General features: G+C 38.4%; 1 protein-coding gene across 8 annotated transcripts in view; it reads left to right on the top strand.

Moving 5' to 3' along the window:
- MGAT4A (alpha-1,3-mannosyl-glycoprotein 4-beta-N-acetylglucosaminyltransferase A) overlaps positions 1 to 15,713 on the top strand; it is a 160,927-nt gene that overhangs the window by 58,608 nt on the left and 86,606 nt on the right. For 6 of the 8 annotated variants that reach the window (XM_073352549.1, XM_073352542.1, XM_073352558.1 and 3 more), the window contains 3 exons: positions 5,931 to 6,098; positions 9,210 to 9,350; positions 12,034 to 12,167. In XM_073352549.1, coding sequence (XP_073208650.1) covers positions 5,931 to 6,098; positions 9,210 to 9,350; positions 12,034 to 12,167 — 443 coding nt within the window. The remainder of the gene's footprint in view (positions 1 to 5,930; positions 6,099 to 9,209; positions 9,351 to 12,033; positions 12,168 to 15,713) is intronic. The other 2 variants (XM_073352568.1, XM_073352512.1) reach the window with 1 other exon arrangement.

Consider the following 15,713-nt stretch of genomic DNA (forward strand, 5'->3'; position numbering starts at 1 on the left):
CAGCTAGGAAAATATATATAAATTAGATGCAAACCTGAGGTAGCAAAGTGCAAGACTGTTTTACAGCCACATTCTCTACTGATACTTTCATGTTGCAAGTAATATGTAGGGTTTAATTCATTTTTTCAAAATAGGTAACTAATTACAAAAAGGTATTTTAGATCTGCATAGCTCACTTTTTTTAACAAGATATAAATGTTCATAACAAATGAATACAAAAATTGATATGATTGGAAGACTTTTTTGGATCTTCAGATTTACCAGTCCAGATTGAGGGGTTGCTGGTTTTTGTTTGAAATTGATGGACAGCAGCATGAACAAAATTGTAATCAGATTTTTGAGAACCAAAGGCTTGTTTCTCACTCCTCTCTCTTTCAGATTGGTCTTTTGCCTCCAATAGAGAGACATTCTTCCAGGATCTGAAGACTTAACTATCGCCATCTGATGACTGACCTGGAGTATAAGGCTAATAAAAACATACCAATGTAACCCATTTTTATATATTTGCTTCACTAAAGTATTGCTGAGTCTGCTTGTTAGTTTTGAATCCTGGAATCTGTTCCTCTTAAAGGGCTAGCATTTGGCAATTCCCCCTAACGGGACTGATCTGGCATTGTACACAGGTAAATGCCAAATGCCCACTTCCTCCCTACTGTCTTCTTGTGCTCCCCTATTTAAGATTTCATTGTATTTTTAAAAGTGACCTTTATGGTTGCAAAAGAAACCTTCAGATGTGAACTCAGGTATAGCAATAATGTAGTGCTGTTATCCTGAGCCTGCATAGAGACTGAAACAATAACTTGGAAAGGTGTGAACTTCCTCTATTGGCACTACATTTAATTGTAACGTCCATCAGCTTTCTATTAAATACATTTTCCCCACCTGGGGGTTTTTCACCTTCCTCTGCAGCATGGGGCATGGGTTACTTGCTGATTTAAAACTAGTATAAATGGTGGATTCTCTGTAACTTGAAGTCTTTAAATCAGGATTTGAGGACTTCAGTAACTCAGCCAGAGGTTATGGGTCTATTACAGGAGTGGGTGGATAAGATTCTGTGGCTTGCAATGTGAAGGAGGTCAGACTAGAGCAGTGGTTCTCAAACTTTTGTATTGGTGACCCCTTTCAAACAACAAGCCTATGAGTGCAACCCCCCCCCTATAAATTAAAAACACATTTTATATTAAACACTGTTATAAATGCTGGAGGCAAAGCAGAGTTTGGGGGTGGAGGCTGACAGCTCATGACCCCCTGAGGGGTCGTAATCCCCAGTTTGAGAACCCCTGGACTAGAGGATCATGATTTTCCCTTCTGGCCTTAGATTCTAGCCTGTCCACACCTACCATGATGTTAGGAACCATGTGCTAACCATATGTATATATGTGAACACAATTACAATTTTTGGTAAAAGCAGTAGTGTAGTCAGAAACTTATACTTTTAATTGTATCTTCTGCACCCTTGTTAGTAGATTTTTAAAAATACTAGAATACCTCTAAACAGTAATGTGAGAACTTGTTCTTAAACAAGTTCCTGCTGTAGTTGTAGCACCGTCTTTTTCCAGTTATACTTTCTAGATTTCTTTGTAGGATTCCTACTCTCAAGACTGGTGTATTGTGAAACCTATGATAGCCACAGGGGCTGCAACTCTACTCATTGTATTATGGAGTCTTTCAATGTACAATTATAAAGGTTATTCTGCAGTAGTTTGTCCATTCAATCTAAAAGCTATTGACAGCTTTAAGAACTCTGAAGCTTTAATCTTCAACATTGTAACATTACTGCAGCAGAGTGACTTGGGCGAAGTTTGGAGAGAGGTTTAGCCATTTTAATGTTCAGACTATTTTTCATTTGAAATGTTGATATTCAGAGTTCATAGAATGATAGAATATCAGGGTTGGAAACTTTCTGGTCATGCAAACTATTAACCTACAATTTAGGCTGCTTCTGCTACAGTATTCAGATATTCTGGCAGACATATATATAAAATGAAACTACACTATGGTTTTTCTCTCCTGTTTTTCTTATTTTTTTGCTACCCCTTTTTCTTGCTAAGGGAAAAAAGACCACTTAACTGTTAAAATCATCAAGGGTTCATTTTAACACACTGGACTAGTAATAAAGAAAATATAACTTAAAAACCAGTGAAAAACTCACTAATATTTCCAGATTCTTCTTGCTGAGTTTAGAAAATTGGCATCTATTGTAAAAAATAGCTTGCTAGCTGGCCGGAACTGGAATTAAAAAAACCCTAACTATATAATATAGAATGTGTGTGGGGCTGAGGCTGCAAGGAAAATGGACAGCATTTGTAGCTTGTGGAGTGTGTTCTTCTCTTGAGGTGCCAGTGGAACTCCTATTACATTCATGAGCACCACACAAGAATCAAACTCCCAAAAGAGCATGTCTGGGTTTTTGACTCTGCCTGTTTATGAGCAGTGCTTGGATCAAGAAAAAAAAAGATGGAGAAACCTAACTGCTAAACTAGCAGACAGTGTTAATTTTCCAGGAAATTCAGAACATTAAGACAGATTAAACATTTACTTTTAATTACTGGAGTTATGCTGGCTGAATGAAAATAACTGACAAAGAATTAAAACATTCAGTTCTTATGTAATTTCTCAACAGGAAAATCATCTCTATTAGCAGTTATTGAGTATTAATATTTTTATTTGATCCTTTTGGCTTCCAAAGCAAAGTGTATGGCAAAACGTCTGCTTCACATTTTTACAGTAAAATGGTAAATGCTTCTTAAATAAAAATATCAAGGATCAAGCTGTAAAACCTGCAGAATTTTTGAAGACCAAATCTTCCATTAAATTTTCTACTCATTTGCTGCTTCTCTGTACGGGAACAAATGGTGTTTTATTCATCAGATAGATCTCTTTTGGGGTCCTTCCATCAGCTTTATGGAGGCTAGTAATTTGGTATCTCAATTCCTTCCTCTGTTTTATTAAATTACTGTAAGATTCAACATAAATAGAAGGAAAGAAGCATTCGGTAATATGGTGGAAACTTAAGTATATTTTCATTTAAGTTATTGATCCTTTAGTGACCTGTTTTTCTAACTTATTTAAATTTTAATGTTTTCTTTTTTTCTAAAATAATTAAAAACCTGAAGTTTTCCTACTTGTGTCAAGAGATCCCTAGGAGCTATTTTGGTACTGCTAACTAAGCAATAATTCTTATTTCAATTAGCTGCCTGGGTTTTTTGGTAGGAAGCAATAGACCATTGTGTGTATTATTCTGTGCAAAACAAACTGACACATATCAAGAGGTTGGCTGTGAACTGTGTTTTGTTCCTTCTTTTCTAAACACAGGGTATCTTAGCTAACTAATTATGTTTTCAAAATATTAAATGGATAATACATCCTAACTACAGAGAGAAAATAAATGTAAAATAGGGGTAAAAAAGGACAAAGAAAGAAATACAGTATAATCAATCTTTAATGGAGAACAAGGGAAAGATGAGCAGTGCATGGATAGAGAAGGAATTGTACTGTATTAGTCTTTTAACAACCAAAAAGATAACTTACCTGCAAAACTTTAATTTAGTTAAGTAGAGTTAACTTTGCACTTTTCAGAAGTTGGCATGGGAGATCACCACTGGATTACAGATGGATAGTTGGAACATCCATTCCCTAGATAAAAGGGATTAAATGGATTGAGATCAGAGGTGGGGACTTCAAAACAGGGAGCTGACAGGCTGGCAAAGTGAAGAGGGCAACAATGAAGGGAAGATGGTTAGCTTCTTGGGTGGTTGTGTCCTAGGACTCAGGATATCACTGAGAGGTTCTTGTGTTTACTGCAGCCCTCCTTTCTTTCTACACCTCAAAAAAAGAAAAAAATGTATGTGTATTTACCTACAAACACATTTGCTTACTAATACGAGTAGGAATCCACAGTTTTAGTCACGGGAGATTGCTGGTAACTTAGTACTAAAGGATTAAATAATTAAAGTTGAACTATATTGCCAAACTCCATTTATTCATTCATACAAATTATTCAAAAGATACATATCTTTTGCAAACAATTTCCAAATGCATGTCTGCTTCAGTCTTTTTTTATGAGTCAGTAGTGCTGCCAAGTCTGATACTGCTACAGCTACACTAACTCCTCTGAATGATTCAAATAATAAATAGGTTCTGTGTTGTTTCACTCTGAAATTAAAATTTATCTGGTACTTTGGTCCAAAAAGTTTGGTGTTTTAGACTCTGCTACAAGAAGTGTCTGCATAATTACCACATCATCTAAATCAGTGATTCTCAACTTTTCTGGATTACTGTACCTTTTTCAGGTGTCTGACTTGGGGTTGCCAACTTTCTATCTGCAGAAAACTGAACACCCTTGCCATGCCACACCATTCCCCTTCTCTGAGGCCATGCCCCTCCCCTGCTCCCTCCATCTCTACCTGTCTCCATCTGTCACTCGCTCTCCCCCACCCTTGCTCAGTCTCTCATTTTCACTGGGCAGGGGGTTGGGGTGTGAGGGTGGGTGGGTGAGGGCTCTGGGGTGGGCCCAGAGATGAGGGATTTGGGATGCAGGAGAGAGCTCTGGGCTGGGGCAGGGAGTTGGGGTGCAGGAGAGAGTGAGGGCTCTGGGTGGGGGTGTGGCTCAGGGGTGGGGCCAGGGATGAGAGGTTTGGGGTGCAAGAGAAGGCTCCAGGTTACGGTGTTGGAGGGGGTATGGGCTCTGAGCTAGGGGTGCAGACTCTGGGGTGGGGCCATAAATGAGGGGTTCAGGGTACGGGACAGGGATTGGGGCAAGGGATTGGGATGCAGGGGGGTGAGGGCTATGGATGTGGGTTCTGGGGTGGGGCTGGGGTTTGTCGTGCAGGAGAAGGCTCTAGGCTGGCTCAGGTTGGGGTGCGAGAGGGAGTGCAAGCTCTGGTCTGGGGGTGTGGGCTTGGGTGGGTCCAGGGATGAGGGGTTTGGGGTGCAGGAGAGGGCATGGGGTGGGACACAGGAGGGGATGAGGGGTGCAGGCTCCGGGCGACGCTTACCTGAGGTGGCTCCCAGGATCTCTCTCCGCCTCCTAGGCGGATGCGCCACCACATGGCTCTGAGCGCTGCCTGCGCCTGCAGGCACCACCTCCTCAGCTCCCATTGCCCATGGTTCCAGGCTAATGGGAGCTGCTGAATTGGCGCTGGGGGCAGAGGCAGCACGCAGAGCCCCCATGGCCGCCCCTATGCCTAGGAGCTGGAGGGAGATGCCAGCAGCTTCCCAGGAGCTGCATGAAGGTGCGTAGGGAGACTGCCTGCGCTGCCAACTTGACTTTTAACAGCAGTGCTGATCAGAGCCGCCAGGGTCCCTTTTCGACTGGGCATTCTGGTCAAAAACCAGAGATGGGGCAACCCTAATCTGATTTTTGTCTTATGTACCCCAATTTTCACCTCACTTAAAAAAAATTACTTGTTTACAAAACCATACATAAAAATACAAAAGTGTCACAGCACAATATTAGTGAAAAATTGCTTACTGTCTCATTTTACCATACAATTATAAATCATTTGGAACATAAATATTGTACTCACATTTCAGTGTATGGTATTTAGAGTAATATAAACAAGTAATTATATGAAATGTTAGTGTACTGACTTTTCTTGTGCTTTTATATAGCCTGTTATAAAACTAGGCAAATATCATCTAGATGAGTTGATATACCCCCTGGAAGACCTCCTCATATCCCTGGTTGAGAACCACTGATCTAAATTCTTCTAACATTGGAGTTAACAGGAGTATATTGCATTTAACTTAATAATTTGATAAAGGTTGTCATTCAGCCTTCCACAAAAGAAATTATTTTTCTACTTGTTCAGAGACTCTAGGCCCAAAGTTTGCAACAAAATTGTTTTATATAAGGATGTTATTTGGGGAGTGAAAAGCAGATGAAATGTTTTCAGAAGTAAGTAACCAGACATTATTTTTCCTTCTAGAAAAGCTGATTGCTTATCAACGGGAATTTCATGCTTTAAAGGAACGTCTTCGCATTGCTGAGCATAGGACCCTGCAGCGTTCCTCTGAGCTAAATGCCATCTTGGAGCAATTCAGACGTGCAGTAGCAGAAACAAATGGAAGTAAGGATGCATTAAACAATTTTTCAGGTACAGGCCATGATACAGGGTTTTTTTATGCTTAACGTTTTACGTCTTTAGATTACTGATGTCTATTGTATATAATTATTAAAAGAAAATATCCTAAAAAACCAAATGCTTGAAAACCATCCAACAGTGCATATAGCTAGTTTATATAAACATGTTCTTATCTCTGGTACCTCTCCCCCTTCCTTCATCCTCCTTTCCCTCTGTTTGTTATATTCACTCATTGTATCATATTTTAAATTAGATTGTAATCTCTTCAAGGACTATATACTTGTTCAAGTGCCTAGTAAAATAGGTTTGGGGTTTCTGGGTGCTATTCAGTACAGGTGGTCGGGCAGCAATTTGTATAATATTTTTACACATTTTAAGCTAAAACTGATGAGCAACTTTAAAAAAAAAAAAAAAAGGGAACTAGTAATCAATCCATGCAAAGGTTAAAAGTAGAATGAAATCCTCTTTACCTGCCAGGATCTGATTTGGGGAGTCTGTGTTTCTAAAGTTTGCCTTTTAAGCAATGCAAAGCATAGTAAATAGCAGCAAACATTTGTTAACCTTTTCTTCAAAACTAATAATTAAATATTTAAAAATAATTACCTCTTATTCCTTTTCATCAAATTATGAAGCAAATCCTCAAAATTAACAAGAGCTGTATATGGAAAGATTATTAGCTTGTAGCCTAGCACAAACATATTGTAACAGTTTTGTCACTGTTTCTGTTTTGAAATATATTCCCCTGACGTTGAGATTTAACTTGTCTCTAAAAAGTCAAAATTGCCAAAAATAATTTTGTTCCAAAGGACCTCAGTCTAGCTAATTAAACCAATACTCCCTGATTTTTTTCATGTGAGAGAAGTACACCTAAAACAAATATTATTTGAGGTCTGCTGTCACTTCCTAGTTCTACTATAGAACGTTGAAAAACTTGGACAAGTAGTGCCTTTTATAGAAAGATGAATCTACTCCGTATTCTACAGCTCATGTTTTAGGTCCTCCAGCCAGGTACTGATTAAAAAGTTGTCCCTCAATATGTTAATGCCTCACTCTTCTGGATTTTAGGTAGCCACCTGGGATTCTAGGAGCACTGGGGACATTACTTTTTAAAATCTGCATGTAACATATCTTGTGATTTTCTTTCTGATGTGTACGTTGCCGTTGTTAGCCATGTCATTGTGATATCAACATTGGACTATTGCAATGCATTCTCCATAGTGGTTTAAGACTGTAGAACATTTAGAAGCTAGAGATCATGCAGAATTAGAGATGTCCCTGAGCCATAAAGTTTGGATCTGGATCTTAATCTGAACTTTCACGAAGTTCAGAGATGGTTGGATCTGGAGTTTTAGTTCGTGTTTGTCTTTATGTAAAATGTATTGGCCTTTTTGTACAGAATGTTTGGCCATAAGAAATCATATTATACCAGTTCTCCAAAGACTGCACTGTCTTTTTCTGTTCACTTCTTGGTGCAATTAAAAATAGTAATATATATCTTTAAAACTCAATATGGCTTCAGCATAGTTGCCTGAAAGATAGTCTCCCCTTCCGTGTGCTGTCCTGCCTTCTTAAGTCAGTTGTGGTATTCTCACTAACAATCTCAGATTTGAACGAATGGTGGCAGTGTGTTTTAGCTGGAGAACCTTCTACTCTGTAATTCACTTACCGCATTGGTTTGACAGAACCCAAGTCGAGACTTTTTGGACACAACATAAAGACTAACTCTTCACTGTGACTTTTTCCTGGGGGATGTATGGGCTAGGTATAATTATTTTTAACATTGTAATTTTGGGATTGTTGCCTCTTATTTTGGGTTGACACTGGTTCACGAATTCTTGTGTTAAATTTAATGAATTGTAAATGTGCCAGAGATTACTATGATAGGTATATTTTAAATAAAATATAAATTCTCAAATCTATATTGTATTTGGTTAGTACCTTAGATCTAGAAGGAATCCAAATTGCTTTACAGATCTTATCATTCATCCACCCTGGAATACATTTGGGTGAACTTCCACGTCTACTTCTGCAATTGAAACTGCAGAGAAAATTTTGGCAGGAAGAGTGTAATCACTCAAATTGGAATTTAGCCCACACATGGAAGCTAACATCTCTACTCATTGCACTTTGTACAAGGGCCTTTTCAAGACTATAAGTAGTCAGGAGTTTAGTTTTAGATTTAATCCAAAAAAAGGTATCTCCAGTTGTATAGGAAACACTGGTTCATTTCAACATCCCAGGAAAGAGTGATATCTACTGAGTCACCATCACTTCTAAGGTAGGTAGGTTTTCTTTGGAAGTCTCCCAACCAGTTTCTGACCTGATCTTTATGAGATTCATGAGATCTCAAAGGTCAATATGAGGTGCTATGGTTTTTTTTCTAATTAAAAAAATTGGCTACGGTTTTCATATTTGATTTAAGAGAGTTGACACATACTGGCAAGGGAATTTCAAAGCTGATATTTATGTTCCATTGTGGAAACATCTTTAGAACTGGTTTAACTTTCGTATTTAACTGTAGTAAATAATTTATATGCCTACTTTTGTTAGGTGTATCTGTTTTTATTACAAAAGGTATATCCAAATTTAATCCCTGGACCGTTGCACCGTATACTCTGTGAAGTCCTATTTCTGTGCAATATATTTGGGTGCAATGTATGTAAAAATGTGCATGCAATTTTAAAGTTATTTATTTGAGGATTAAATTGTTGCTTGAGCTCCTGTGAGAATAGATACAGATTATTTTGAATGTTTGGGGTATAATAAGCCCAATATACTGTATAATATGAAGACACATCCAAGGTAAAAATTTATGGAGGATTCTACTCAAGGTGAGTTATTTCCTCTTTGTCATTGGTCATAGCACACTGTAACTCACACACGATGATGTATGATGTTCCTGTTTCCAGAAAACTGTTAAAAATCAATCTTGTTCATAACTCTTTTAAAAATTAAAAACAGAAAAGGTTTTACTTCTTGGTACGCAAATCTTAAAAATGGTTCCTAACTCAAACAAAGCATGAATGAATGATCAGTTTTGGAATTGCATATGATTTATTCCTGCATAAACATGTAGCCTCTCTGATTAATTTTCTTCATTATTGGTTTTATATGTGTTTGCAGATGAAACACTGAAATTGTTAAAAGAGCTAATAAGCAGAAAATCTCTTCAAGTGCCGAATATCTATTACCATTTGCCTCATTTGTTGAAGAATGAAGGAAGCCTTCAGCCTTCTGTGCAGATTGGCCTGGGACGAACAGGCGGTATGCTGGCATTATTTAAATAATATTTATATATATTATAAACGTATATTATATATGTAAAATAATATATATTATATAAAAATAATATGTCTGAAGGACTTCCTAATTTTGTTTTGGTAATATCATAATTTAAAGTATTGTTTGGTAGCTGCAATTTTATTTGTACATCTCTTAGAACTCGCACTGAATCCAAGATAAAAGGAGTTGTCTTCAGTTTTGCTCTTTACTGCATAGTCCCAGATCACACACTACCCCCGGTGCTAAGGTATAGAATAAAAAGCACTTAATCTGGATCAAATTGTTTTATCTTTTAATGAGATTTATGAAAATTAACAAGGCATGGAAATAATACAGGCTCTGAAACTACTTTTCTGACACATCCCTTTGGCTACTCAGATATATAGGTAAATCGAGCATGGATTTAACAGTTTCAAAGTTCGTGTCTGGTGTTCCCACCAATGAATTCTAGTGTATAACTCAGAACACCTGGAATTATGGGTACCTAATGATAATTGGCTTGGTCCTTTCCATAAAAGTTGGACCTTGGTTGGAGGAGAAAAACACGTCTACTATTAGACTACATATTTTTACTCTTACTAATTCCTTATGCTTCGTAAATACAAAACAAGTGATTAATCCTCAAAAGTTCCGCTCCTTCATCAGTAGATCTTCACATAATTCCATTCTTGGAGCTGCAGTCCTTAAAGCAGATAAAGCCCAACCAGGGTCATATACTTGGAAGCATGTCTGCATGTCTATAAGGCATAAAGACCCCACATATTAATCCATATGTGTCTGTCTGCCTTTTGATCTGGAGCTGCTGATTCTCTCATAATGGAAGCTTCCTTGTTTTGATAGTAGTATTACAAGATAGTAGATAGATAGTAGTTAGTGTCTTCTTTTTTGTGTTCTGTGTGTTTGATTCTGTCCTTGTTATAACAAGATGCATGCCCATATATCAATGTGCAGAATCAAGTCTTATATTCACAGTCACACCCACTAACAAAATGGAAATACGTATTTTACATGTAGGGCCCTTCTAAATTCATGTCCGTGAAAAATGTGTCAGACTGTGAAATCTGATCTCCCCCATGAAATCTGGCCTTTTGTGTACTTTTTCCCTATACTATATTAGGGGGGAAAAGTATACAGAAGTACACAGTGTTTTTCAAACTGGGGGTCCTGACCCAAAAAAGACTGCAAGACTATTGTAAGGGGGTTGCGGTATTGCCACCCTTACTTCTGCACTGCCTTCAGAGCTGGGCAGCTGGAGAGCGGCACCTGCTGGCTGGGTGCTGAAGGCAGCACTGCCATCAACAGCAGTGCAGAAGTAAGGATGGAATGGTAGGGTGTATTGCCACCCTTACTTCTGCGCTGCTGCTGCTGGTGGCGCTGCCTTCAGAGCTGGCGTCCAGACATCTGCTCTCTGGCCGTCCAACACCAAAGGCAGCGCAGAAGCACAGGTGGCAATACTGCGACCCCCACCCCATATAGCCTTGTGACCCCCTCTTGGGTCAGGACCCCCAGTTTGAGAAATGCTGACTTAAGGGCTTTACAGGTTTGTATTTTTCTGTTTTAAAATACATATTCATGCTTTCTTACAACACCATGAAATTTAAGATTTAAATTTCTGAAACTGAAATTCAAGATTTTTAAATGCTATGACTCTGAAATTAAAAATGGATTGTGAATTTGGTAGGGCCTATTTATATGTATTTAACTAGCAAAGTGAAGGATTCAGACTTTCTTCCACCGGTTTAAGCCAACCATATATTATTTCAAAATTTAAATTGCAAAAAAAATTATTTAAAATCAAGTGTCCTAAAAACAGTAGAGAAATTAAGATTTGCTTCACCATCCTTCTCTTTTTCTGTTGTGCTTGCTGGATAGGCATTTCTACTCAATGCAAATTTAACATCACATACCTTTCTAGGAGATCTGTAGTTTGTAAGCACAAGAGGATGAGTTAAGAATGCCAATCAGCATTTTCAGCTCTAACCTGATTTTGTGTATTAAAGGTGAGATCCCTCTAAGTACAGCTGCTTCAGCACAGGGCCACGACACTTCCTCATTACTGCATCCAGTCCTACTCATCCCTTTTATTCCCCCCACCCATTCTGTTCCCAGTGGGAGAGCAGCCCTTTGTATTGGGGGTGGGCTAAGGAGCACGAAGATTGAACAGCCATGTGGAAGATAGGGATAGCATCAATGTGGTGGGAGTCAGAGTGATGGTATTTGGGGTAGTTTATGGGGAAGAAGAGGTTTTAATAAGTTTCTTCTGCAAATGTTGTTAAGTATTTTAATAAAAAAAACCATAGATTAGTTTGTGAAAAACTGTTGTACTAAATTTGGAGACTAAACTCTGGAAAGGGATTTTAGTGTACTTTGTGTAAGTCTAAGTGCAACCTTAACTAACTGGTACCACAGTTGTATGCATCTTAACAATACACCTATATTAATACTGTGACACTTTCAGCATTTGCTTTTTTTTTTTTTTTTGGGCAGGTGTGTTTAGTCTAAGAGTTGATGTTGTTACTATTAATTATATTCCCAAAGATACTGGTATGCTTTGAAATTGTTTTTGGTTACTGTGTTATCTCTTAATATTTTGAGTGTATTTCTGAATTAATGCTTTGTTATATAAAGACTTCTATATTGATTGTGTTTTTTTATTTATTTTCAGTTTCAATTGTAATGGGAATTCCCACCGTGAAGAGAAAAGTAAAGTCTTACCTTACAGAAACTCTTCACTCCCTTATTGATAAATTGTCTCCAGAAGAGAAACTGGATTGTGTTATGGTTGTCTTCATAGGAGAGGTAATCACTTATGTGTTTTTACATCATTAGTATCACATAGCAGTTTATTGTGCAATTTCTAAGAATTGTTTTGAATGTTTTACAAGGACAAATACATTGTTATAGAAAAATGTTTTTGATTTTGTGGTAGTGCATGAAGAGGCAGAATGTATGGTGCATGTGTTATATTGAGACACATCACATTGAAGTTGTGTGAGAGAAGGACTTTCTGCTCAATAGAGAGAAGGTGGAGGAAGGTACAGGGGATCCATCATTTTGCAGATCCTCTGGTGCTTGCTCCCACTGGTGATGGTGGCATGTATCGATGCTGGAGAGCACTACTGCAGCTATTTGGGTGAAGTAGCCTCTGCAGAGATCCAGCTTGGTGGGGAGAATTCCTCTCTTGTACATCATCCAAGTGCCTGATCCTCCTGCTTTGGGTACTGTGCTTAGGATTTTGTCCAAAATGCATAATAGCCTATTGACAAATGTTTTGCTGTTTTTATTTTTATGGACAATATGTTTCTTCTGCTAAAAGATCATTATTTTTGAACCTTGTCTTTTGGTGGACACCATTCAAACAGGATTCACTGGAGAGTTTGAAAGCTGATTTATTGTTGCTGATTACACTAGATGTTCTACCTCAGATCCTAAGGGCAACAGGGTCCCATTCTCTCTTAGGAATGATTTTATCAGTTGCTGCAAGGGTTGAAAATCTCTTTTTAGAAATGTGTGCTTTCCCTGGCAGATTGTGGTCTGAGTTATAGAATCTGGGAGAGTTTATAAAGGACTTATTCTTACTCCTCTAACTGTATAATTTACTCATGAAGCAGTGTGATCACCTCTGGGGCTCATAACCTGAATCCATTAGATATAGACAATTGTGAAAACGGTCTCTATTGTATGAGCCTACAATTGTATAGTGGCTCTATTTATTTTAACTTATATAAGCTAGAACCTTTCTATGAGTAAGTGCAGAGCCAAACAGACATGCAGATGGTTCTAGTTCTGTTATCAGAACACGCTGAGAATTCAGCAAACTCTAAGGCCTCCTTTTAAAAGTTTTAGATTACTCCTCTTCAAATGTTAAATTAGAACAACTTGGAAGTCAATTCTAGGTCATATTGCTCTCCATTTTTCCTGCCTGTCAACCATGACCATCAGTCTGGATATTACATTTGGTTAGCTCTCAATCTCCATAAGCTGCAGAAAATGTCCTTGGAGCATCTCATGCAGATTGATAAGAGTGTAAGTGAAATTAAGACAAAAATTCATAGTGAATTTATTGCTACATGCATTTTTTTCCTGCATTATATTAAAGACGATAAAATTACTTCTAGTTAATGTTTTTCTCATTTCAACCTATAAAATTTAGACACTTTCCTTTTCTATTTTGTTTTGCTGGGGTGGTGAAGAAGAGGGATTGTTCTCTGCTCTGAGGATAACAATTATCTGATATCCACTCTTTTCCAAAGGTAAAGAAAAGGAGTCGAGATCTGGGTTCAATTCTCAGTTCTACCACAGATATCCTGTGTGACTTTAAACACATCACATTTCCATACCTCTGTTTTTCATCTCTGAATCTGGGTAATTCTTCCCTTCTTCACAATGGTGATGAGGATGTGAAAATCATTCATATTTGTGAGGTGTTCCAAGATTCCGATTAATAAAAGCCACATACATGCCTGTAGATAAGCAAATTGCAAAATTTAAAACTGCAGCTATACTTTCTCTGGCAGAAGAGGGCTGGATGTGGCTTCATCTGGAGTCGGTCACTGGTGACCCATGTATCAGCTGTACTCAAGATGTTGTTTAGGAACAACACCATGAACTTCTCACACTCATCCTTGTGAGTTGTTGGCTCAGGAGTGAAAGATTAGGCTGAGAACCTGAATTTGAATCCCTGGCATGTCTAAGCATAGTGTACTTGCCACTGTAACTCTTGGACTGGCCTTGCTTTCCTTCCTTTCTCTTTTTTCCTCTTTCTTTACCATTCTTTTTGCTGTATTTTGTATTTTTCTTAAGATCCAGCTTCTTGTGGGCATAGTGTAAAATTTGCCTCAGGAAACTTTCCTTGACAACCAAAACTGTTTAAGAAATATTTCTCACTGAGCAAGCCAGGTATACTTCAACTTTTTGCCAGCTTCTGCAGGCTGGAATTGGTAGCTCTATTAGGAGTCTTGTTTGGTTATTTGAAGGATAGACCGCTACTGTTTAATTAAAAGCCTGATCTTGCACCACTAACGTCAGTGAGGATTTTGCCATTGATGTAATAGAAATATGATCAGGCTTCTGATGCACTGTTGGAAGCCTGCAACAAAAAACTTGTACAGCTACATCTAACAGAGAGGAAGATGGTGCCAAATATAACAGCTTACCATCTGTGGTAATTATGTCTGTAGCTCTGGGTCTTTCACTGCTTATTGATTTTATTTCATCCAAATATCAGTATATGGCAAAGCTAATTTTCCCAATAACTATACAGTGGCTATGCTGCCTCCACATCTCATTTGTCAGAAGTTTACTTCAGTAGCCAGACGATCCTTTTCTGCCATTCCCCGACCCCTTCATTGTTTCTCATTTTTTACCTGCATTTTATTTCAAAATCTTTTCTAGATGAATATTTTATGTTCATAAATGTAAAGGAATGACTGGAGTTGGGATCATCAGTTCTTTATATATACCTGTAAGCTAGTTATAGAGCAGGCAGATTCAGAATCTTTGCCTCTTCCCAGTCCTGGGCTGCGGTTATATAACTAGTGAAGCCCATAGGGGTTTTGCCACTAACTTCAAGAAGAGCAGGAGAGCATGCTTAGTAGCGAGGAAATGATTCAGCCATTAGGGTCTGCCTTCTCTGGGTAAGAAATTATGCCACCATCAAGTTGGTGAAGAATGAGATATACATTAGTTTATAAAGGGACATGGTCAACTTGAAAAACATTTCTGCCTACATTTTTTTACCTAGTTACAAGTAACACCTAAGATACTGTAATTGAAAATTCAATGGAAAAATATTTTTCTCTGCTTTTTCAGTTTTATTTTACCTCATCACCACCAGATTTGGTCTGTATAGGTCTGACCCCAGATTCTCCCCATGAGACACCAAAGTGGCAGTAGTACCAGCAGCTGGAGCTCCCTGCTTGTGAGGTCCATCCCTGGATTAGACAGTGATGCGAGCTGGACCCATGCAAGAGCTCTCCCCTTAATCTGGTTGATTATGTGAGGCAGAACACCCTCCATTGCAAAGGAGCAGCCCTTGAAAAACCCTTTTCTCTACAACAAGCACCAGAGGCGGGGGTGGCTGGAGCAGGGTGCCTGTCAGAGCGAGAGATCTGCATCTTCACTCATGTTTTGACAAATAACTCCTAATTCTTCAAGTGCAGCGCCCCTTCAAGAATGAGCACAGGAGCAGAAACCAGACCCGCTAAGCCCATGGCATCATTCTGCAGGGCTTCTCATGACAGTAAGGGGCACTCTCATAAGTATAAGAACATATCTTCTTTCAAGAGAAGGGATCCCTCCCTGACTCCATCCAAGTCTAGTGAGTCCTCATACGTGGTCCCTAAA

This window comes from Lepidochelys kempii, chromosome 1, assembly GCF_965140265.1.
Source record: "Lepidochelys kempii isolate rLepKem1 chromosome 1, rLepKem1.hap2, whole genome shotgun sequence".
In the NCBI taxonomy this organism is placed as follows: domain Eukaryota; kingdom Metazoa; phylum Chordata; order Testudines; family Cheloniidae; genus Lepidochelys; species Lepidochelys kempii.